The sequence below is a fragment of the Balaenoptera borealis genome (assembly GCF_965194805.1).
Source record: "Balaenoptera borealis genome assembly, chromosome: 5".
NCBI lineage: Eukaryota > Metazoa > Chordata > Mammalia > Artiodactyla > Balaenopteridae > Balaenoptera > Balaenoptera borealis.
Genome location: NC_138862.1, coordinates 35,280,185 through 35,304,001, shown reverse-complemented (window position 1 = coordinate 35,304,001; position 23,817 = coordinate 35,280,185). Strand labels below are relative to the sequence as shown.

Sequence of the window (23,817 nt, the reverse complement as noted above, 5' to 3'; positions counted from 1 at the left end):
TTAAGGCACAAAGAGATTAACTTGCCATGGTCACACAGCAAGTGAGTGGCAGATAGAGATCTAAACTCAGGCAGCCTAGTTCCAAGGTCTGTGTTCATTACAACAATAACATACTGCTATCCATAGGAAAAAACTATCTAGGAAAGGCCTTTGTAGTTAATCTAAAATTGTATTTCAAGTATATTATTCAAAATGTTACTCAATACCCATCATTTATAGATTTCTAACTAGGAAAAACAATTCAAACTTTATGGAATGTAAATACCTAATATCTTTCCTTCTTTGCTTTTGCTACTTCTAGGAACCTAAGAACTAAGGTCTGAGCTCAAATGTCATGGATTTTTTCTGTTCTGATTTGTTATTTTTTGCTTTTGTCAAGTATTGTTTCATTTAACACAAGTATTTTTATTAGCTACCTCAAATCCCATTTTTGAATAGGTGGTATATATATAAGCCAATTAATGTTCTAAAGCAATCCCTCAGCCATGTGATTTGCTTCCCATCTGCAATCATTGAGAACTCATTTTAAAAAAACTGAATAGGTCTATCAGTATCCTAAGGCTGTCAAGACAAATTACCAGAAACTAGGTGAGTTAAAACAACAGAAATTTATTCTCTCACAGTTCTGGAGCCCAGAAGTCTGAAATCAAGGTGTTGGCAAGGTCATATTTCCTCTGAACGCTCTGGGAAGAATCTGTTCTTTGCCTTTTCCACCTTCTGGTGCCTGTTGGTATTCCCTGACTTGTGGCTTTATCACTCAAATCTCTGCCTTCACAGTCACATTGCCTTCTCTTCTCTGTGACTATCTCCTCTGCAGTTCTTCTCTTCTAAGGACACTCTCATTGGACTTAGGACCCATCCAGATTATCCAGGATGATCTCCTCAAGATCCTTAATCTAATTGTATCTGCAAAGACCTTCCCCAAATAAGGTAACATTCACAGGTTCTAAGGATTAGGACATGGGCATATCTTTTGGGGGACCACCATTCAAGCTACTATAATAGGTGATGGGGGTAGGAGGTAACTTCCTATAAGCATATTAGAAGAGGCTTTAACCCATGGGCTTTGTGACAAATTTTATATGATAAAAAAGCCCCCACCCCGCTACCCCCATTTTCTGGCTCTCTGCTTGGTTCTGGACTGGCAAGGTTTGCCAGAGACCTGAGTTCCATTTAGGTAAAGTTGACAGATACATTGTTTTAAATTTTTTTCATTTAATTTTTAAGTCTTTAAAAAAAAAACTTGCATTTATCCTTCATAGTCACCTTTCTGAAAGGCAGTATAAAATAGTTCTCCTAGACTGTAGAAAGCAGTGTGTTATTATTATTAACTATTATTCTGAAGAATCGCTGCCATCTTTTCAGTGACTCCATTACGATAAGCACAGCTACCTGATTCTTTCTTACAAGATCTTGCACCTGAAAGTTTGCAAAACTTTCAAATAAGAAACAATTGAGAAGTACTGAAAATTTCAGATATAAAATAATCACTAGAGATAACATAAAGGCATAAAGGATGCCTGTACTTTGAGTGAAATAAAAATTACTGTTTTGCTTGGGTAGGTCTGAGATAAAGGGAAATTGCTTAAATTCTAATGGAGAGGACCAGATGCTCAGAGGATTTGTCACAAAAATTAGAGCCTTTCACCTTTATGTCACTGGTTCTCATACAACTTAGGACAAAAGTAATTGAAAATGATTATCACCTAAAAACAATTAAATACCATCTCTGGAAAAGTTGTTTGCCTCACTCTGGTTTCCAGGTGGTAACAATCACCATCACATTGAACACTCACCACTTGGCCATCTAAGTAGAGAGGTGAGAGGGTGAATGAGTCTGAAGACAGAATGAACTTCTCTTCCTCCAGGGTCCCCTGAGAGGCTTGGCAGGTGGTAGAGGGGACGTTTGGCTGGCCATTGCCTCTGTTGAATTTAATCCAGAAATAAGTGGATGTCAGTTTAGAGACTGGGATACCGATACTTGCCAGCCATTAGATCCACCTTTTCAATGGAGAGTCTTAGTTACAGTCTTATGCAAGATAAACTGTTAAACTACCTTTATGAGGTGTAATTTACACACCATAAAATTCACCTGTTTTAAATGTATAATTCAGTGACATTTTTGTAAATTTATAGAATTGTGTAACCATTGCCTTATCAAGTTTTAGAATATTTCAATGGAGAAATTTCAAGGAATATATATCTAATTAAATTCCATTACTTCAAAGAAGATAGCACTTATAGTACTGAGGGGCAGAGGGAGAAAGAGCAAGGGGAAGGAAGATAAATAATAGGATTTTAAAACTTCATTAAATTTTAAAATATGGTATTAATACAACTGTATACTATTTGAGCTGTCATTGTTTAAATTTTCATGTATGAATTGTCTAATATTGTGAATATCTTAATGGATTATATCAAAGTTCTTTACGTGATCATAATGCTTTACTATAATGCCTTAAAAATAGTAGGCATTCAAATATTTAATTTGTAAAATAAATAAAACTACCCATCCTCATGTTTCTTCCATGTTTAAGTATGCCATATCCAGAATCAATGAATAAGTTAAATATTAATATGGAGAAACTGGAATGTGTGTTATGGATATAGGGATGGAAAAGCCACACTTTCCTCCTAAAGTAAGTATATTATCTATTAATAATAATAGTAATAATTATAGCTAACACATATAGTGCTTACTATATGACAGACACTATCCTAAGAACTCATTAAATAATTAACTATTCTTATTTAATCCTCACTCTACTTTGCAATTAAGAAAATGAAGGTATAGGGGATGGACCTAGAGAGGAGGGAAGTCAGATAGAGTAAGACAAAAATCATATGATATCACTCATATGTGGAATCTAATTTTAAAAAATGATACAAATGAACTTATTTACAAAACAGAAACAGACTTAACAGATATCGAAAGCAAACTTATGGTTACCAAAGGGGAAATGTGGAGGGGTGAGGGATAAATCGGGAGCTTGGGATGACCACACACACACTACTATATATAAGATAGATAACCAAGAAGGACCTACTGTATAGCAGAGGGAACTCTACTCAATATTCTGTTATAATCTATACGAAAAAAGAATCTAAAAAAGAATGAATATATGTATGTGTATAACTGGATCACTTTGCTGTACACCTGAAACTAACACAACATTGTAAATCAACTATACTCCAATAAAATTTAGAAAAAAAGAGAAAATGAAGGCATAGAGAGGCAAAGTAATTTGCCAAGTTTTACGCCGGGGAGCTCTGATGAGAACTCAGGCAGTCTGGATAAGTCCAGTCACTGCTCTTATCTAACCACAAACAACTTTCTCTTTGTCAACCACTTTTCTTATCCTTGCTAAATCAGTATCGAGCACTAACAAAGATCTTTTAATTCCCTTATTGTTTTAACCACCCTTACTAAGTGAATTCCATGGCTAAGTATTATGTGACATGGTCACCAGCACAAGTTTCTCAGCCCTACTAATCTTCTACTATTCTCACCCTGTAAATCTCCAACTCTAGCTTCATTCAAATACTTATTTTTTTGAGCTCACACACCCAGCTTACCAAGCAATGAACAAAAACTAATGGTTGGGCCATGTGGCACTATTTCAGGTATCTGATATCCAGCCTCTGCTGTGCTCTCATCATTATTCAGGAATCCTCTTGTCCTCGACTTGTTTTCTTTCTCATATCTCACAGTGGCTAAACATCTTTATTAGCTCAAATTCTGTCACAACTTTCTACGCTTTTCTTTCTCAATAGATGAGAAAAAAATGATCAGCAGTTCCAAATCTTCAGAGATTAAATAGGAAAACTGAAAACTGCCCATTGGGTTTAACCGCTAGGTGATTTTGGGTGTTTTGGAAAGAGGAGTTTCAATACAGTAGAAACATAAGTGAGCCCACAGTGTGTTAAACAGTAAATGGGATAGTCTCTCAAGCACTTGGCAATGAAGAAAGAGGAGTGTTATGGTCAAGGGAGAGGAAGAGAATTGAGGGCAGGACTGCCAGTCACCTTTGTGATTTAGGAAGAAGTGCCTCCTGTTGGTGGGCACACTCCTAAGGTTTCATAGCTTGAGGAGGGAGAGGCACCTTCATGCAAAGGAAATGGTTCTTCTTCCTCAGGGCAAATGCCTTCATTTGCCCTCTTGGTTGGGCATACCTTATGCAGTGTACGGCCTGTAAAGTTGTGATTGCCTTGCACGAGGAAGGGTTTTTGTTTCTACAGTTATGGAGTTTTGTTTGTTTTTTGGTATTCCCCAGAACCAGTCTGGATTTAGGAATGGGGAAGGCAAATTCAACAACTCTAGGTTCAGGTTTTGCCATGTAAGTATGGTAAGAAGACGAGATAGTTAATAACACGGGCAAGTTTCATGGGTAGTGGAATCTAGGATGGGTAGCAAAGGAAAATGTGGCAGACATGATTATCCATCCTGCTTTTCCATGTCAGTTGAATCACCATTTTATCGAGATGTTGGGCAGCAATGCAGTAAGGGAAGGTGGACCCAATTCAAGCAGTGAATCACAATTAATTTAAACCAAGCATGGTAGTCATATTCCTCTATGTCAGTGGTGTAGGGGTGGGTATGTGACCTAGCTCTAGCCAAAGAGCTATGAAGGAGTTTTCCCTTAGGCAAAGATGGACGGTATGAACATTTCTCTTTCCTTTAAATGTGGCCTTATGAAGAAGTGCCGCTTAGAGCTGTGGCAGCCATTTTATAACAATGAGGAGACAAAATTGAGGTCAAAGCCTACATAATGAGGAAATGAAAGAACCAAGGAACCTGGGTTATCAATGACATTATTAAAGATAAAAGGGTTATTATCACTCTCTTCTTTCTGGAATTTCTCCTTTGTCTTCTCAGAAACCACATTCTCCTTTATCATCACTGCTGGTTTTTATTTAAAGTTACTTACTTTCTACTTCTCTCTCTAGAGTTTGGTCACAGATCTCTGTTTTTCTTTTTTTTCCTCCTAGTAATTTTCAACAGGGGATATATGTTAGTTTTAAAGAGTATATTTCATATTATTTATACTTTAAAAGTTCTTTTTTGGTATTTTAAAAACACCTTTACTGAGCTATAATCCACATACCATGCACCTACTTAAAGTGTACAATTCCAATAGTTTTGAGTCTAGCCACAGAGCTGTGCGACCATGACCACAATCAATTCTAGAAAATTATCATCACCCTTAAAAGAAACCCTCTCCCCATTAGCAGTCATTCTCTATTTCCTTCAGCCCTGGGAAACCAATACTCTACTTTCTGTCTCTACAGATTTACCTATTCTGTGAGCTTTATGACAACTGGGACTTGTATTATTCATCACTAATCCCCAGTACCTAGGAAACTGGCTGGCACATGGGATTTCAATAAATACTTTTTCAATAGTGAACAAGGTAAAATGGGTCCCTGCTCTCTTGGAGTTTACATTCTAAAGTGGGAGATCAATAAATAAAAGAGAAAAAGATACGCAAATTTTGTTAACTGTTGCATAGGAGAGAAGATATTGAGATATTTAGATAGTGGAATTAGAGGCTTCTCAGAGATGAGTTGACATTTATGGTGAGAACTCAATGAATGCTGGGAAGGAAACAGCTATGGGAAGTGAATTCTCAATAGAGAGAAGGGCAAGTAAAGTCTCAGAGGCTACAATGTGCTCAGTGAGTTTCAGGAAAGTCAGTGTGACTACAGAATAGTAAAGCCAGAGAATGATAAGCAGTGGAAAGGTAGGCAGGGACCAGATTATGGAAGCCTTGTAAGGGAAGAGTAGGGAGTTTTCATTTTTAACTCCAGGTGAACCAAGCACGTCATTTAGGTTGTACGATTTATTCCTTGCATAGAGCCTTACTATTCAAACTGTGCTTCCAACCTGCAGAGGCAGCATCACCTCTGAGCTTGTTAAAATTACAGAGTATGAGGCACCACTCAGAACAGAAAGTCTGTTCTTTTAACAAGATCCCTAGGTGATTCATATGCACATTAAAGCTCGAGAAACCCTAGAGAATGGATTGGAGGTGAGAAAGAGAAAGGGGAAACCCTTAGATATGTTAGTCCAAATGAGAGAGGAAGGCTGCCTGCGTAAGAGTGACAGCAGAAAGGATGAGAAGACTGACTTAGGGTATGTCTTGGAGACACTTGGTTTAGGACTCTTAACCAGCTAAACACAGATTTCAATAGGCAGGATTTATGAGAAAAGTTTAGGATTGGGATACAGGTCTGTGGGTCTATTGGGTATCCTGCTTCTGAGTTTCAAGTGTTGTTTTATAATTTACAAATGTTTGCATGTTGTCATCTTTATGGGATTAATAAAACATGCCTTTCTGAAGGTTTTCCAAGTCCTCCACTCTTTCACTTTGAGGCCCTCTGTTACTAGATATCTTTCATCAAGTCCTTATTAACCCCTTCACAAAGAATGTTTTGAACATTTTAAAATTCAAGGTTCGTGGCTGATCAACACGTCCTTCTCCATAGCCACTTGGATTGTCCACACCTCGAACTTAACTGGGACAGATATACTCCAAGCCTCTCCAGTTTCTAAGTACAAAGTAGCTTGGAAACTCCTGGGTTGGTCGGTCCAACTGTCTCGGTGCACAATTCTGTACTCTTAGAAAAGGATCTGTGAGCTAGAAACCCGTCAGTTAATGGGACTGAAAGAATATAAGTAAGTTCCAAGTGGTGTAGACTACCTAGCGACCCCCATTCTTAGGCCAAGATGAAGCGATTTCTTGCCTTATCACTTCGTTAGTAAGTGGCACAGCTGAATTCTAATGCTCTTCCCTGTACCGTTTGTCTCATTAAGAATAGTTTAATTGTTGAAAAGTTTGTTTACAGCAATTATTTTAAAAGGCAAAGGGCCTTTTTCTTTCTTTCTTTCTTTTTGAGGTTATGGGGAATGGTAAAAGTTTTCATAATTCCAATTCTCAGTCCTTGGTAACCCAGAGAATAATACCAGAACACCAGAGTATCTCTGGGACGATTACAGGATTCTCTCAGAACTTAGAGAAGAAAAGTCCCTTCCAAGAAAACCATATATCCATTTGAAAGGCATGCCGCCAGTGAGACTTGTTCAAAGAAAGAAAAGCTGGGGGGTGGGTGGGTGGGAGGTGGCACGGCGGTTCTCCGCAGCCAAGAATGGGTCAGGGTAAGAAAGGTCAAGGCTGAGCGAGGTCCGCTCGGGACCGCCTCCTGCGGTGGCCTGGGAACCGGGGCAGAGACGCGGGGGGAGGAAGGGGCAGGTCTCCGCGGCCTCCCGCGCGAGCCGCGTGAGTAGGCGGAGAGGCCTGGGCGCCTCCTCCCCTCTCGGGACGTGCGTCCGGGGATCACTCCGGGTCCTGCTCCTCCCTGCCGGCGGGGGGGAGAAGGGGGACAGGCGGCCGTCCTCTCCGCTATAAAGGGAACTGGGCCTCCGCGGCTTGCCTCAGCTCGCCTGGGCGTCCTCCCGGCTAGAGCTCCCGCTCCCGCTCCACTCGACCCTCTCGGGCCTCGGCTACTCGGGCTGCGGCGGAAGATGGCGGCTTCGGCGGGTCACCCGGCTCGGGAGGCTCGGTCCGAATGCTCTGAGGAGGCGCTGGCCGCTGCCTTAGCGGACATGCCCGAACTAGCCCGACTTCTAGAGGCAGACCCGTACCTGAAGCCCTTCGCTCCGGAATTCCAGCGCAGGTACAGCCCCACCTTGGTGCTGTCCCCCAACTCCCCCCCGCCCCCCCCACTGCCCCCCCTCACCCACTCCACAGAACCCAGCAGCCCGCCTTGCAGCCGCGAGCTTGCGGCTAGGGCCGCCCGTTGGCGCTCGTACGTGCCGGCCCCGCCCCTCGCCGGCTCCACCCCCGCCGGCCCCGCCCCCCCACCTTGGTGGGTAGCAACTTCCGGGCTTGGGCGACGAGTTGAGTCCGGTAATTGGGTTCAATGGCTTCCGGAGTTGCGGGTTGACAACTCTTGCCGCCGGACTAGAGGCAGAAGCGCTGAATAAACTTTCCTCATCCCTCTCCCCTCCCTTCGAATCGCCAGTTTTGCGCCATTGGGTGTGTGCTTTGGCTGCCAGCACCCGTTTCCTCAGGTGCTGATGCGGAGTTAGGCAACTGCACTGCAGGTTTTCTGACCCTTCCGTGGACTAGAGTGGTCCTGTGAATTAGCGTGTGCATAACACCCGGCCTGTGTAATTGCGCTTTTAAAACCTTCTCGCTTATTTTATAGCAAATACTGTGATTTTATATAGGATTCTTTCAGGCAGCTTTTCTTTCCTTGTTAATATTCCCCCTCTCAGAGAAGATTAAGCTTATCTTGGTCTTTGTTTTTTACCCCTTGGGCCATCATTGACTAGTACTAACCCGTGTTGGGGATTGCCATCCTGAAGCTGGAGAAAGGCGAGGAAAGCCAGACTTCTAGAGGCCCATTTAGTATGCTTTACTTTTAGCTCGTCTCCTATCATGCTGAAGTTGCTAGGATAATAATTCCAGTAGTCAGCTGAACTTAAAAGGTATAATTTTTAAGACTAAAATAGTTGTTATGCTAGTTATAGTAGTTATATTTGTGAGATAAGCACATTGCGATTTAATGGTTTCTGCCCTTTTAGCAGAGCCACTTGAAAATTACCATGGCAACAGAATACCTAGTCACAGTTTCAAGTAATAGAAAACTTCTAGTAGTTACTTGGCAAGAAGCAGCATTGGGGGTAATGAAACACGGTTGATTTGGAGTTTGGGAAAATAAAAGTCTTAGGTTCATGACCTGGCATTGTCACTTATTACCTGTACTCAATTCAGCAACTGTTTATTAAGGGTCCTTTAGGAACAAAGAGTAAGGAACACAAAGTTGAACACAACACTTCATTCCAGAGCTTGTATATCCTAATGCATGGACCCTCCTCAAAGGAGTCACCTTGAGCTGTTGCTAAGTTAATCAGATGTTGGGCCTTTATATAAGCCATTCGGGGAGCAGCCTTGTGAAATTGCCTTCAGTGTTTACAATATGTGCTTTCAAAGAAATTTAGTGTATGATCTTCATTGTTCAGGATTGGATTTGGTTTAGAAATAGTAAAAAAATTTAGAGCAAAAGATGGTGGTCCGACTTTTTTGATGACACTAATTTACTTGGTTGCTTTGTAAAATGACACGTAAGACATTTCTAAAAGCAGAGTTGTGGAAATGTTTTGTCTCCGTTTCTCCCCTCTCTGTTTTAAAAAAATGATTACAAGTAGACAAACCTCCCTTGTTAAGTGTTTCTTTCATGTAATTCACTTCAGCTCCATTGGGATTGAAGCAGTTTTGATCCTCTTTCATGGTTTGTCAGAACTAATGAGAGGGACAAAGGCCAGAATAAAGAAGTGGGAGCAGTCCAGTGTTCTTGATGAAAAGGCTGGTCCAGTGGGTCCTTGTGCCTCACTCTGACCTGGATTCTACTTCTGGCCTTGGTTCTGAGTAATTGCCATTTTCCAGCACACATGTTCCCTTTAGGCATATCAAATAGTAATTTGGCGTTTGGCAGCAGTAACTTTTACTGTTAGCATTTGAAGAATTAAAGAATTTCTCCTTCGTTAAGTATGGTCCTGATTACTTTTCCTATTTTCCGTTCATTTCTAATAACCCACTTAGGCAGTGTGTCTTTGGCCTAACACAAATATACAACCAGTCAAACATAGATGCAAAGTATGCTTACTAAGGAGTGAAGAAAATTTAGGGTACAAATAATAACAGTATAATGGTGATGGGGGAGGCAGTTTCTCATTGATGGACTGTCTTATTCTTTCTCAAACACTGTGTCTTTATTAGAAATTCCATTATGTACCTTTGTTCTTGTTTACCTTCTCTGTAACTGTAGGAATGTTGAATCAAGTGTGAGGGTTAGTGAATTACTCCGTGCCATAAAATAAAAATTAGACATTAGCGTGGGTGACAGGCCCTGTGATGTCTCATTGATTACCTTCTAAGATAGGATTTTCCTCTTGGCTTTCCTGCTTTTTTCACCTGTTATTTGTGCTGCAATTAGTTGCTGTATCATAATTCCAACATCGTAGTGTTTTAAAACAACATTATTTGTCCCCATGCTACATGTCAGCGTGAGTCAGGCTCTACTCATGGCAATCATTCAAGGATCTAGGCTGATGAAGTCTTCATTTTGAAACATGCTTCTACAGTGGCAGGGGCAAGGAACAGAGAACATTTTGAACTATGCACTATTTCTTACAGCTTTTGCCAAGCAATCAGCCACTTCTGCTGATACACATATTGGCCAGTGTAAGTCAAATGTGACTTATCGACCACGTGGGTGGAACAGAAAACTGACATTTGTGAACAGGAGGATGAACAACACAGTTACAGTAACACTTGTCTATACCCTCTGTTTATATAGTAACTTTTACATATGTTATAGTATTTAATTTAACCCTAATAACAAAACTACAAGGTAGGAAGTGTGGGTATTTTTGTTTTTCCTGTTTTACAGATGAAGACCCCGAGATTCGGTTGTGGTGAGTTATTCACATGGCTTGCTGCAACTGGGATTAATCTTTCTTTAATAAAACTGTTCCAACAAGTTCACAAAAAATGACTTCTTGGTAATTTAGTGAATACCTCTTTCTTTCTCTTAATTTCTAGCATTGGACGTTTTGGACCACTTATTAGATCCTTGAAGCCATGATGTGTACTCTTGCTTTTCTTCCATTTTCTCTGGTGGTTTCTCCTCAGCCTCTTTCAGATCATTAATATAAGAGATTCTCAGGGCTCTTCCCTAGGTTCCTTTATGTATTTCTGTTTTATACACATACTTTCCCTAAGCATTCTCATCCATCCCATGAATTCCATCTATGTACTGAGGCTACCCACATCTAGCTTCACCCTAAATCTCCCCTGGTCTTAGTCTCCTGGTCTTATATATCTAATATCTGCATTTTGATGTACTGTAAGTGTAAAACTCAATGTGTATAAAACTGAACTTAGGGTGTTTCATCCCAAGCCTGATTGTCCTTTTATACCTTATCTCAGTGTGTGTTATCCTCCTCTACCAACTACTCAAGCCTAAAACTTAAGACTTATCCTTAATTACTCCTCTCCCCTTCTTTTTATCTCTAAGTCTGGTCAGTAGTAGCTCCTAACTACTTTTCAAGTATATGCCACACTGTATTCCTACTGCTCTCCTCCTACTCAAGTTGCTAGCATCTCTAGCCTGGTTTATAAAAACAGCCTCACAGTTGGTCTCCTTTTTCAAATCTTCTCAACAATTCCATGGCTTTTAAGGTACAGCGTAGTCTCTTTCTCGTGACCTACAAAACTCTGTATTATCTGGTTCCTGTCTACCTTTTTAGCCTCATCTTTGGATCCTCCTTCTCACTCTGTACCACCTAATCAGAAGGGGGCTAAGTGTAAAGAGGTAGCTAGGATGTCTGGGGGCTATTCTATAAGGGGCACTAAAATATCACTAGAATAAATTGGAAACATGATACCTGTTTTACACATGTAGTCCTTTCTTAAATACTGAAGATTTTCATTTTTTATTTTGTGTAGGTTTGTGAGAAGTAAGGAGTCTAGAAGGATCACTGAGTAAAAGGCAGGAGAGGTCAAGAACTAGAAACATTTTCTGATCTTTATCAGAAGAATGATGCTTTTGGCTTAGTAGAAATGAATTAAAAAGGGAACCCATTTCTATATTTAATTTTTATTAATAGAAAATAATTTTTCTCTACCCCATAAAATAGATCTTTACCAAATGTTTAAAGAAGATCAATTTGAAGTTTGCCGGAATATTATCCAGTCTTGGATGCCACCTGTTTTGGTCTAGCCATGGGTCCAGCTATGGCTTTTGTACATGTTATTTCTTCTGCTTGATGCATACTTTGCTTCTGTCTTGTTAGTGCCTGTATGTACTTCAGGACACAGCCTAGAGATATATATTAAATGCCTTCCCTGACTTCTTCCCATCCTAAACCTTCTTCGCACCTCTTACCTACCACCTTGAAAACCTGTATTGTAAGGGTGATCATCCACTGTAATGAAGTTGTGTTTCTGCTCTTTTGTATCTCCCACTAGGTTATTTGCTCCTATGGGTAGGCACATTGTCTATATTGTTTGCTCACTGTTATATTCTCAGTCTGTAAAACTGTACCTGGCCTACAGGAAACGGTATAGTGTTTTGTTTTTCTCTTTTCTACACTAGTAAGTCTCAGGTAAGCTCACCCTAAGCTAAAAATGTTAGGAATGCTAGGATGGACAGAAGGAGAAGAAGCAGTAGTTGTCAGGAGTTATGTGTGGCAGTCTCGGGTAGGGGAATGTATGTTCAAGGAAAAAGCTAAAAATAACCAGAGAAAATAAAGAAATTTGTTATTAATTAGATATTTCCATATTCCACAGAGACTAAGGGTTTAATCACTGAAGGAATATTCAGTTTGAAGAGAGCCTCAGGTCAAATTGCATGCTCAAGAATAGGAAGAGAGGTTTTTGTGAGCTCAAGTGTGTTAAGTATCACAATTACAGTGAACATCTCTATTTTGTTAGAAATGAAAATAGCTTTTACACTGGTATCTAATCAGAATTAGAATGTAGTTTAGATTTCATGTAATAGCAACCACACCAAAAACTGATTCTCGTGGTGCAGAAATTTTATATTGTAGCTGAATGGTGCACTTTTCTCTCAGTGCCTGGCCAAGTTGCAGGCTCTGAAAAAAGTCAAATGTCAATGATTCTAGAAGGCAAAGAAGAATCCAAAAATTATAAGTCATACCTGGCCTGCTCTTCTGTACTAGTAGTAGATTCCTTTGTGCCTTGCAGCTGAGGTCTGTACTAACTCCAGAGTCACTCCTGAATTCTTTACAGTGATGGGCAAGAGGCTGTGACCTCTTCTTATTTTCAAAGTGCCTTAAAATGACTCCATGGAGCATTTGGTTTAGTTTAGGCTCTGGCGCCTGCTGCACCATCTCCTGAGAAATGACTCTGTGTGGTAACTTCTTAGAGGATTCAGTTCAGCTCCCACCAGGCTGGCCCTAGTTAGTCAGTGAGATGATAACACAGACCCTGTGAAATGTGCTATCGTTTTAGATTGATAAGCATATCATGCTGCTGCTATTTAAAAGCATGTGTAAAACTTCAATTATACATTTATAGATATTAAAGGAAAACATGAAAGGGTTTTCAGTGGAGAGAATTGCTGCTCTCAGCTACCTTTCATTCTAAAGTAACTTTACTGTTTTACAGAAGAGTAGATTCTCTTCATGTAGTGATGTCCACTCATCAGTAGATGCTCACTACTGTTTAGAATCCAGGTGTTTTTTTTTTTTTTTTTGTGCTTAAGATCCAAGAGCAGCCCCTGTTCTGTTTTGTGTTTAGGGTAACAGGAACCTAGTACATCAACAGAAGGCAAAATTCTACATTAAACACACGTTGTTATACAATCTACATTCATTAATTTATTATACAATTGACATTAAGTTATGGTGACTTACCTGATTGATTTCTGATGTTTCAAAGATCATAATAGCTGAGATCCTAAGTTTACCTGCTTCACATGTGAAATGGAAAAAAAATAAACATATGGTTGAGTGTCCATGTTGCAAAGCACAAGAGCAAGATGAAGCTTGAATTTTAGCTGTCGTAAATGCTAAACAGCTTCGAATTCGAGGGCAACTTAGTCAACCTCTGTGAACCTCAGTTTCTTTTTTGGAAGAATATGGATTGGACCCACCTTATAGGGGTTTCTTGAGGATGAGGAATATATGTAAAGATATTGCTTCTTTAATCCTGTGTCCTGAAATCAACCATCAGATAAATAACCTGACCGGAAATTCCCCACAACTCTTCATTTTGCTGCTTAACAGCATCTTTACTTTAAGGGGTTCCTTCTCTTTCCTAGTAGTGCATTTGTGTGAATGAGGTGAGGAGGTGGTAATTTTAATCATAATCTAATGGAGAAAGAAAAGAATATGTTTAAATTTTGATCCTTAATTTGGAGAGGAAATGATAAGGCAGTTGCCAGTTTACTACAAGCTGAAGGCAAGATGAATTCTGGGACGTAATGAGCACAAAGCTCCCTTTATTGAGAGAGGTAAGTGCTACCCTGCAGAAACCCCAAATCACTCTTCTCTTGATCTTCCGTTTCTGTCTTTTCTCTTCTTTCATCTGACTGCTAAGTGTTCATATTCTTGGACATCAAACAGCTGCAGGGATTTTCTTCCTCCTGAACTCTGGATGCTTGGAGGAATGGTCATACCGAGTTTACTAATAGCAGGAATGACTTTGAAAATAAGAAGAAAAAATACATAATAACAGCTTAAAAGTTTGCAAATGAAAGAATTATCTAGTGGAATCTGAACTTATGACCTATTAATAAGAAAAAAAATTTAAATCCCATGTCTTGCCTTGTCTGTTTTATCCTCTCTTTTTTTATTTGATGATTTCAGTTCTTTTCAGTATGTTTGAATTTGCAATGAGATACATAAAACAAAGGAATGGAATACTCATGTGTATTTTAATAGATCCATTGAAGGATAAATTACAATTAGCCAGTTTCTGGGTATATGCTCTAGGTCTGTAATCTAAAATGTGATAATCAGAAACCAAGTCTGCAAATATATTTCTTGTATAGATAACCTTGAAGTTTTCCAAATATTTAGCAGTGAGAAATATTTCTTTTACTAATAAAATCGTATGTTACTCAATATCATCAATATAATTTATTTTTATTTTCATAAATGATAAGCAAGTAGCCATAGGTTATATTTAATTATGAATAGCTGCATAACACAGCTACATTCTCTATTACTGAATGTGATAAAATCAGTTACGCGTTTAGGTGTATGTAACAGAAACTGAACATACCCTCAAAGAACAGAAAATCCCGCAAACTGTGAGTTATGGAAATAGAGGTTTGTATTTCTCACAAAGAAAGTGGGGGTAAGTGGTTTGGGCCTTCGCATTGACTCATCATTTATCTTTTTGGTTCTACTATCCTTAGCATATGGTCTTGATTCTAATGCTTAGAAGATGGCTGGGCATATCTAGGGCCCATATCTGTCTTCCTAGCAGGAGTACAAGCTAACTCACTATGTCCATTTTAGCCAAGCATAAGTTAGTTTACCTGTAAACTCCATCTCATTCTTTCAGTTTACAAATTATTCGTCAGAGCTGTCCCATGGCATGGCCATCCTTAGCTGAAAGTGAGCCTGCATAATCAAGGCTTTCAGTTGTACGCATGTCTTCCTGAGAAATGCCTTTTTGTCTCATCTGTCACAACTTGCCTGGGCTCTTTCCTTTGCTCCAATGAGGAGACAATGTCTGGCTAAAGATAAAAAGTCCCAGTGATACCATGTTGTAGTTCCCCAATATCATATCTGTGTACAAATCTTTCTGGGCAGAATCCAGGCATTTCCACTTCTGAGGGAAGTCTGTACCACATCCCTCATACCCTCTGGTACCATATCACCAGACTCTGGGGCATGGCTTTCACTTTGCTCTACCTTGTATTTCTGGATATCTGTATTTCTCTGGATTCTTTTCTTGGGACAAATACAGACACTTTTGCTTGCTCTAGTCCAAAATGAGCCTGTCTGGTTTCGCTTCAGCCCCCTGGCCCAACGATTTGGGGAGCACCGCTGTCTTCTCTTTTTAATTTCATAGGTATTTTACTCTTAAAAATAGGATGTTTTGAGAGGAAATGAGTTTGTCAGTTACTACTAATTTTTTCATGTTCTCTTGGGCTCATTCAAAAATGATCTGCTTTATTTTTAAGTTATTTGGAGAATATTGTATTTGTGGGGTTAGAAAGAAGAAAAGAACTAAAATAAAGATGACAGTTGATGCTCAGTCTTTAAAACATGAATTGTCTTTTGTTACCTAACTACATGCAAGTTTATGGGCTTTCACATTATACTTTTCTATTCTTTTAAAAGATTAAGATGTGTAAGCTTTGTTCTTCAGAACATACCTGCTACAGACTTACCGTATAAATATAAGATTTTATCATCACAGAGAAGCCCAGTATTTCATCTTTGACAGTAGACCAAAGAACAGTTTGTGGAAGAATGGGATTCCTCTTTTTTTCCTCTTTGGACTGTAAAGACAGCATAATGATTCCTCTTTGATGTCAGAATAGATCAGTAATGTGTGTGGGGTCATATTAGTTTCTTTTTTTCCTAAGAGGTTATAGGTCTATTATCCATGATCATTTTAGGCTACTGTTTGGAGGACATGAGTAGCTAATGTGTGAGTTACCATTGCTTTTTCATTGTTTTACAGTCTTTTCTCAAGAGGATTGATTATTATTCCTTGATTCTAGAGATTCACAAACAAATTCATATTCGTCATTTCCAAGCATTTTTTCCCCCTCCAGTTCTCATTTTTCAGCATTAACAATCTCTCATATTTTTGTTTGCTTATTTGTGCATTTTTTTGTTTACATGTGGGAGTCTTCCATCCTCTTGGCCATTTCAATTGGCAGTGCTCTTTTGGTTGTGTAAGTTGTGCTTGCTAGTGAAGCACAGGAGCGTAGTGAAGCGAATGGGTCTCTTTTTGTTCACTTCCCTAAAATGCCTTTTATTGAAAACTATCTGATATCCATGCAGTATAAGGGAAACCTCTACTCACAAATTCAACACATAAGCAGGAAATACAGAGAAACAAGAGTGTTATCAAAACTGAAGTTTGGTTGTAGCAGGTTTAAGGTACCTTTAGAGGACATTAAAAAATATAGTGAATTTAGAGAATTGCAAATTGTGTTAGACTAGGTTTAAAAAATTATTTTGAAATAATTATAAACCACAGGAAGTTGCAAAAATAGTACAGAGAAGGCCCCTGTACTATTACCAAGCTTGCCCCAGTGGTAATATCTTGCTTAATTGTATGGCAGTTTCAAAACCAGGAAATTGACATTGATACACTCTGCAGTATCAATAATGCACTCTGAATAAGGTTTCTGAAACCTTATTCAGTTTTCAACAGTCTTTGTATGCACTTCTTTGCAGTTTTATCACAAGTATATATTAATGTAACTGCCACTACAGTGAAGATACAGAACCATTCCATCACCACAAGGGAATTCTTCATTCCTTTATACTTATACTATTCCCACTCCCTCTATCCATAAACTCTGGGAATTATTGATCTGTTTTACATTTCTATAATATTTTTCATTTTTTGACTGTTATATAAATTAAATCGGAGAATATGTAATCTTTGAAGATGGGCTTTTTAAAAAAATTTTTATTGGGGTATAGTTGATTTACAATGTTGTGTTAGTTTCAGGTGTACAGCAAAGTGAATCTGTTATACATATACATATATCCACTCTGTTTTAGATTCTTCCCCATATAGGCCATTGCAGAGTACTGAGTAGAGTTCCGTGTGCTATACAGTAGGTCCTTATTAGTTACCTATTTTATATATAGTAGTGTGTTTGTGTCAATCCCAATCTCCCAATTTATCCCTCTCCCCCTTACTACACGCACCCTGCCCCCCCAACCCGGTAACCATAAGTTTATTTTCTACATCTGTCACTCTATTGCTGTTTTGTAGATAAGTTCATGTGTACCCTTTAAGATTCCACATATAAGTGATATCATATGATATTTGTGTTTCTCTTTCTGACTTACTTCACTTAATATGATAATCTCTAGGTCCATCCATGTTGCTGCAAATGGCATTATTTCGTTCTTTTTTTATGACTGAGGAATATTCCATTGTATATATGTGCCACATCTTCTTTATCCATTCCTCTGTTGATGGACATTTAGGTTGCTTCCATGTCCTGGCTATTGTAAATAGTGCTGCAGTGAACATTGGGGTGCATGTATCTTTTCAAATTATGGTTTTCTCTGGTTATATGCCCAGGAGTGGGATTGCTGGATCATATGGTAGCTCTAATTTTAGTTTTTAAAGGAATCTGCATACTGTTCTCCATAGTGGCTGTACCAGTTTACATTCCCACCAACAGTATAGGAGGGTTCCCTTTTCTCTACACCCTCTCCAGCATGGATTGGCTTTTTTTTTTTCTCACTCAGTATATGTCTTTGAGATCTATTCAAATTGCATATATCAATAGTTTGTTCCTTTTTGTTACTGAATACTATTCCATTGAATGGATGTGCCACAGTTTATCCATTCACCTGTTGAAGGACATTTGGATTGTTTCCAGTTTTTGGCTATTAAAAATATAGCAGTGAAGCTAAGATATGTTTATTATATATAGGTGTTATTTCTTTGGGAGAAGTTCCTAGAAGTGTAATTTTGGGGTCCTATGGCAAATGTATGTTTAGTTTTGTATGAAATTGCTAAACTGTTTTTCATGATATCTGTACCATTTTGCATTCCCAAATGTATGAGGGATCTAGCTTATCTGCATCCTTCCCAGCATTTGGTAATACGTTTCTTAAAGTGTTAGCTGTTATAATAAGTGTGTAGTGATAAGCCAATGTGGTTTTAATTTGCATTTTTCTAACAGCTCATTATGTTGAAAGTCTTTTACAGTGTTATTTGGCATCTTTATATCCTCTTTGGTGAAATGTTCAGTTCATGTCTTTTGTCCATTTTCTAACTGGATTAATTTTTCTTTTTTTTACCTTGGAGTTTTGAGATTTCTTTACATATTCTAGATACAAGTACTTTGTCAGATATATTTTTAAATTAATTAATTTATTTTATTTTATTTTGTCTTTTTTGGCTGTGTTGGGTCTTCGTTGCTGCACTTGGGCTTTTCTCTGGTTGTGGCGAGCAGGGGCTACTCTTCGTTGCGGTGTGCAGGCTTCTCATTGCGGTGGCTTCTCTTGTTGTGGAGCACAGGCTCTAGGTGTGCGGGCTTCAGTAGTTGTGGCACACGGGCTCAGTAGCTGTGGCTCACGGGCTCTAGAGCTCAGGCTCAGTAGTTGTGGTGCACGGGCTTAGTTGCTCTGGAGCATGTGGGATCTTCCTGGAGCAGGGCTTGAACCCGTGTCCCCTTCATTGGCAGGTGGATTCTTAACTACTGCACCAGCAGGGAAGCCCCGCTTTGTCAGATATTTGTTTTGCAAATATTTTATCCTAGTCTGTAGCTTGCCTTTTCATCTTCTTAACAGGGTCTTTCATAGAACAAATGTTTTAAATTTTGATGAAATTTATTGATTTTTTTTGGTTGTATGGTTTATACTTTTGTTGTCATGTATAAGAGCTCTTTGTCTAGCTCTAGGATCTGAAGATTTCCCCTAATGTTTTCTCCTCGAAGTTTTATTGTTTTACATTTTACATATAAGTCTATGATCCATTTTGAGTTAATTTTTGCTTAAGGTTTAAGTTGAAGGTTTTTTTTTTGTTTCCTAAGGATATTTAATTTTTTTTTAAAGATCATAAACTATGACAGACTTATATTGGGGAGCCACCTGATCAAAATAAAAAATAAGCCTTTAGTCAGGTCTCACTGAAATATATGAACAATGACAATTTTTATAAATACTATAGATTATTGACAGCAGTGGGAACTAATTAACCTGTCAGTTTTCTTATTTCCAAGATCTTATTTTAACTTTTGGTTATTATCATAAAGCAGCGTGTCAAACTTCAGGAAGCTGGAGAAAAACATTTGTGAAAGATACAATAATTTATTTTCAAGTAGTTACTTGAGAGTTTTTCTGGTTTATAATTTGTATATTTTTATCATGTTATAGAATTATTTTTTTGAGTTATATTCCAAACATATATAGATATTAATCTATACAGATTGAATTTGTAACTTAAATTTGACTTTCCAAGGCTTTTCTTATTTCATGTCTTCTACTTAGAACCTACTCATTTGTTAGTATCATATATTCATCAGTTCTACATTATTAAAAATATTGCTTTGAAAAATAATATTTTATTCATTTGGTGTGTCTGTTTACTTGACTTAAATGACAGGTAAATCTCCAAAAACTTTTCATGTTATACTCTCATTTGTAGAAATGAGTTTGTTAAATCTTAACAAAGGTAATGCTAATATTTCCCAAGATTAGTTGCTTTTTATCTAACTGAAATTAGCCTTTGGTTTTATTTCAGTCTTAATATTTACTTTGATGTTTGTCAGGATTCATTGTGCTATTAATAAGTAGAAATCCAAGCATGTCAATTTCCAAACAAATTGGTTAGATATTACGAGATGAAAGTTGTTAGTTTACCCACTTTAAACAGAAAAGTAAAGTGGAACTTTTGAGGACTTGTTCATTCTACAATGATTACTAGCTATGATGGGTCTGAGGCACTAAACATCCAAAAGAGACTTCTGACAACTCTACTAATAAATTATCATCATCACCACAATAACAATTTTTATTACAATTTATGTAAACATCATTTTACGTGCATTGGGTCTGAGATTCTGCATTTTTAAGAAGCTCCCAGGTGATGCCGATGCTGCTGTTTCCCAGATGATATTTTGAGGAGCAAGGCATGGCATCATCCCAACGTCAGTTCAAAACTGAGTTAGTGCATTAATTTTGGCATTCCTATATGGTAACAATGAGAAATCAGAAAGAGAAATTAAGGAAACACTCCATTTACCTTCGGAACAAAAAGAATAAAATACCTAGGGATAAACCTACCTAAGGAGGTGAAAGACTTGTACTCAGAAAACTATAAACACTGATGAAAGAAATCAAAGATGACATAAACAGATGGAGAAATATAATATATTCTTGGATTGGAAGAATCAATATTGTGAAAATGACTATACTACCCAAATCAATCTACAGATTCAATGCAATCCCTATCAAACTACCAGTGGCATTCTTCACAGAATTAGAACAAAAAATGTTACAATTCGTATGGAAACACAAAAGACCCCAAACAGCCAAAGCAATCTTGAGAAAGAAAAATGGAGCTGGAGGAATCAGACTCCCTGACTTCAAACTATACTACAAAGCTACAGCAATCAAGACAGTATGGTACTGGCACAAAAGCAGAAATATAGATCAATAGTACAGTATAGAAAGCCCAGAGATAAACCCACACACATAGGGTCATCTAATTTATGACAAAGGAGGCAAGAACATACAATAGAGAAAAGACAGCATGTTCAATAAGTGGTGCTGGGAAAACTGAACAGCTACATGTAAAAGAATGAAATTAGAACACTCCCTAACACCATACACAAAAATAAACTCAAAATGGATTAAAGACCTAAATGTAAGGCCAGACACTATCAAACTCTTAGAGGAAAACATAGGCAGAACACTCTATGACATAGATCACAGCAAGATCCTTTTTGACCCACCTCCTAGAGAAATGGAAATAAAAACAAAAATAAACAAATGGGACCTAATGAAACTTAAAAGCTTTTGCACAGCAAAGGAAACCATAAACAAGGCAAAAAGACAACCCTCAGAATGGGAGAAAATATTTGCAAATGAAGCAACTGACAAAGGATTAATCTCCAAAATTTACAAGCAGCTCATGCAGCTCAATATCAAAAAAACAAACAACCCAATCCAAAAATGTGCAGAAGACCTAAATAGACATTTCTCCAAAGAAGAAGTACAGATTGCCAACAAACACATGAAAGGATGCTCAATATCACTAATTATTAGAGAAATGCAAATCAAAACTACAATGAGGTATCACCTCACACCAGTCAGAATGGCCACCATCAAAAAGTCTACAAACAATAAATGCTGGAGAGGGTGTGGAGAAAAGGGAACCCTCTTGCACTGTTGGTGGGAATGTAAATTGATATAGCCACTATGGAGAACAGTATGTTGGTTCCTTAAAAAACTAAAAATAGAACTACCATATGACCTAGCAATCCCACTACGGGGCATATACCCTGAGAAAACCATAATTCAAAGAGACATGTACCCCAATGTTCATTGCAGCACTATTTACAATAGCCAGGACATGGAACCAACCTAAATATCCATCGACAGATGAATAGATAGAGCAGTTGTGGCACATATATGCAGTGGAATATTACTCAGCTATAAAAGGAAACAAAATTGAGTTATTTGTAGTGAGGTGAATGGACCTAGAATCTGTCATACAGAGTAAAGTAAGTAAAGTAAGTCAGAAAGAGAAAAGCAAATATGCTAACACATATATATAGAATCTAAAAAAAAAAAAATGGTACTGATGAACCTATGCCAGGGCAGGAATGAAGACGTAGACATAGAGAATGGACTTGAGGACATGGGGGATGTGGAGGAGGAAGCTGGGACGAAGTGAGAGTAGCATCGACATATATACACCACCGAATGTAAAATAGGTAGTAGAAAGCAGCAGCATAGCATAGGGAGATCAGCTTGGTGCTTTGCGATGACCTAGAGTGGTGGGATAGGGAGGGTGGGAGGGAGGCTCAAGAGGGAGGGGATATGGGGATATATGTATGCATATGGCTGATTCACTTTGTTGTATAGCAGAAAGTAACACAGTATTGTGAAGGAATTATATTCCAATAAAGATCTATAAAAAAAAAAACTGAGTTAGTAATGGGCCAAATTAGCTATAAGTAAATATTCTAATTTTTTAAGAATAATTAATCCATATGTACCAGTATAGTTAACCATATCATTTAAGTTTTTAATGGTCACATGATTTTCTAACTTTTTTTAGATAAAAGCGGTTTTCTTTTAATATCAAAGTTACTTTTCTTACATCTTCACTGTGAGTTTCACTGTTGCATATGGGTCTTTAGGATAATATATAGAAGGTGATCACATAGAAAAAATTATTCTCCACATATGTTGTTCCAGGGTATATATGGGCATCTGAGTTACAGGCTGTCAGCCTAATTTGCTATTTAACAAACCAATTTTTGACATCCTCTTTGTCCCAGGCATTTTTCTATATGATAGCAGAACAAATATAAGATAGGCTTCCTACTCTATGGGAGCTCTAATTGGGGAGATTACAAGTAAACACAATTATAGTAGATATTTGTGCATAAAATTCATTGTAAGACAGATAAAAGCATGTCCTATTCTGTTAAGGAAGGGGAGTATAAAGCACAAAGGAGTTCATTTGAATTGCCTTAAATTCTTAAAATTATTTCTTTATAAAGGGAAGACTGAGTCTTGAAGAATGTGGACAAAGTCTATGAGACTCTTTTTTGGAAAGAGTCAAAGGATATGATAGCTGAGATATTAATCTTTATTAAAACTACAGGGCTTCCCTGGTGGCGCAGTGGTTGGGAGTCCGCTTGCCAATGCAGGGGACACAGGTTCGAGCCCTGGTCCGGGAAGATCCCACATGCCACGGAACAACTAAGCCCGTGGGCCGCAACGACTGAGCCTGCACTCTAGAGCCCATGAGCCACAACTACTGAGCCCACGTGCCTAGAGCCCATGCTCCACAACAAGAGAAGTCACCACAGTGAGAAGCCCCCACAGTGAGAAGCCCACGCACCGCAACAAAGAGTAGCCCCTGCTCGCCGCAACTAGAGAAAGCATGAGCGCAGCAATGAAGACCCAATGCAGCCAAAAATTAAAAAATTAAAAAAAAAAAACAAAAAACTACAGTTGGCCTTCTGATTCTCGGGTTCCACTTCTGAGGATTCAACCAACCATAGCTCGAAAATATTCGGGAATAAAAAATTCCAGAAAGTTCCAGAAAGCAAAACTTAAACTTGCCTTGCACTAGCAACTATTTACATAGCATTTACATTGTATTTACAACTATTTACATAACATTTACATTGTATTAGGTATTATAAGTAATCTAGAGATGATTTAAAGTATATGGGAGGTTGTGGGGTGGTGGTGGGATGAATTGGGAGATTGGGATTGACATATATACACTAATATGTATAAAACAGATAACTAATAAGAACCTGCTATATAAAAAAATAAATAAATAAAATTTAAATAAAAAAATAAAGTATATAGGAGGATGT

At 38.2% G+C, this 23,817-nt stretch overlaps 1 protein-coding gene and 1 long non-coding RNA gene across 9 annotated transcripts in view; one reads left to right on the top strand and one right to left on the bottom strand.

Moving 5' to 3' along the window:
• Positions 1-7,102, bottom strand: part of LOC309628913 — a 242,844-nt gene extending 235,742 nt beyond the window's left edge. For all 6 annotated transcript variants that reach the window (XR_014244772.1, XR_014244773.1, XR_014244774.1 and 3 more), the window contains exon 1: positions 1,797-7,102. This is a non-coding gene — a long non-coding RNA (uncharacterized lncRNA). The remainder of the gene's footprint in view (positions 1-1,796) is intronic.
• A 180-nt stretch (positions 7,103-7,282) lies between these two features.
• Positions 7,283-23,817, top strand: part of GBE1 (1,4-alpha-glucan branching enzyme 1) — a 284,943-nt gene continuing 268,408 nt past the window's right edge. Inside the window, exon 1 of one of the 3 annotated variants that reach the window (XM_082392426.1) lies at positions 7,283-7,674. In XM_082392426.1, coding sequence (XP_082248552.1) covers positions 7,523-7,674 — 152 coding nt within the window. In that variant the 5' untranslated portion in view covers positions 7,283-7,522. The remainder of the gene's footprint in view (positions 7,675-23,817) is intronic. The other 2 variants (XM_082392427.1, XM_082392428.1) reach the window with 2 other exon arrangements.